General features: G+C 54.0%; 1 protein-coding gene across 1 annotated transcript; it reads right to left on the bottom strand.

Annotated features, from left to right (window-relative positions):
- Nucleotides 1-434: 434 nt before the first annotated feature.
- Nucleotides 435-1,366, bottom strand: LOC136539973 (uncharacterized). Its single transcript, XM_066531956.1, has one exon. The coding sequence runs from the start codon at nt 1,181-1,183 to the stop codon at nt 926-928; it is 258 nt and encodes an 85-aa protein (XP_066388053.1). The 5' UTR covers nt 1,184-1,366; the 3' UTR covers nt 435-925.
- Nucleotides 1,367-1,683: the final 317 nt, after the last annotated feature.

Genomic DNA, 1,683 nt, shown 5'->3' with positions numbered 1-1,683 from the left:
TCAATTAACCTAGTGCTGCATGCACACACACCACCAAAGATCGGCGCAAAAAAAAGAAAAAAAAAAGAAAGAAAGAAGAGCTCGGCAACAAGTAGTACGTACCAGTGGTGATAGAACATATCGACCATTAACATAAGTGAAGGTCAGCAACTTAAATAGTTGTGGAGCTGAGATCACCATATACGTGCAGATATGCATACTACACTAAGACCAAGGAAATATTGCAACAATTGTCTCGTTATGTTAACACCCCCGGCCGGGGAAGGGAACTTAGAGAAAGGGAAGAATTAGGGAGCGAGCGAGGTCGGAGGATCGGTTGTATTAGAATCGAATTTGTTTCTTACAAGTTGGATACCTCGCTCTCCTCTCTTTCTCATTACAGATAAAGTGAAACAGCAAAGTCAAATTAGCACATATATATATGAAGGTAAAAGCCAAATAAAGCTTTATTTAACTGATGATGGATCAGACTGGCGAAGATATGCATGCATGCATACAGTTTGACAGATAGGTAGTAGTACCTCTCCTCACAGCGAGCAGAGGCACCAAGTCAACCCACGTACTACGGGGCGAGCATGCACCTGAAAGAAGAGAAGACTGACTAGCTAGAACATCACCGGCAGCGGCAGACCATGCATATGTTTCCAGACCGTTACACAGACTGAAAAGGTCTAAACAACTAAACACAGCTGGTAGTAAACTAAAACACACGATAATCTAGGGGTAGGGCATGCAGCTGATGGCCGGTCAAACCCGCGGATCCGATAGGTGGTACGTACGTAACCGAAAGGCAATAGCGACGCCTAATAACAAGTAACAACAACAACGGCTCTAAACAAGTCCGGCCGTGGTTGCATACTGGCCGGCGAGGTGGTGGCGGCGACTAGCTAGCTAGCTAGATAGGCTGATGGATGGGTCGATGGATCTAGAGGTTGTGAGCGGCGAAGAAGGCCTCGACGTCGTCGCCGGTGTAAAAGTCCCTGCGCTGCTGCTGCTGCGCGACCACGCCCGCGGGGGCCCTCCTCTTCCGGGGCGCGGCGGGGCAGTCCCTGGCCGCCTGCCCGTTGGCACCGTCAGGCGTCCTGCACCCTGCCACCGACGACGACGACGACGCGTCGACGGCCTGCTTCTTGCCGCCGTCCGCCTCGCCGCCGCCGCGCCACTGCTCCAGCGGGAGACCCATGCCGTGTGACCGCGCGCGCGCTCGTCGTAGGCGGCGTCTGTCTTCCTCACGGCCGGGCTACCTGCTGATCGTCGTCACTTGTGGAACTGAAACGTCAAGCCCGGGAAGAAACTGTCAATGTGAATAATAATAATAATAATACAGGGTCGGAGGAGACGGATGGATGGAGAGCACTGCTGGCTAGTGCTGGTGGATGGGGTGTGGGAGTGGAACGGCGAGCGGACGCGGGGTTTTATAGAGCTAGCTAGCCCTCAACCGTCCTAGTACGTGGGAGCGTGGTGGTGGTGGAAGTGCAGGGGAGAACGTGGCTGCAGCCTGCAGCGCTGACCCCCCGGGTATGAGACGGTTATTAGGCTGGCTGCGCAGGGTGCCGGCCGATCGAGCACGCCACGCATGCATATATCGATCCAGGGCGGCTACCTGGCTGTGGCCTTCGTGATTCGTTCGATCGGGGCGGATCAGATAGAATCAGGACAGCTACGGATGTATCCCTGGCGGCT

The sequence above is a fragment of the Miscanthus floridulus genome, chromosome 2 (genome assembly GCF_019320115.1).
Source record: "Miscanthus floridulus cultivar M001 chromosome 2, ASM1932011v1, whole genome shotgun sequence".
NCBI classification, from domain to species: domain Eukaryota; kingdom Viridiplantae; phylum Streptophyta; class Magnoliopsida; order Poales; family Poaceae; genus Miscanthus; species Miscanthus floridulus.
The sequence above is the reverse complement of the archived record's forward strand: the minus strand, read 5'-3'. Positions and strand labels throughout refer to the sequence as shown.

What these genes read in the sequence shown, in the direction of transcription:
- LOC136539973 (XM_066531956.1), bottom strand. Translation starts at nt 1,183, where the DNA reads ATGGGTCTCCCGCTGGAGCAGTGGCGCGGCGGCGGCGAGGCGGACGGC.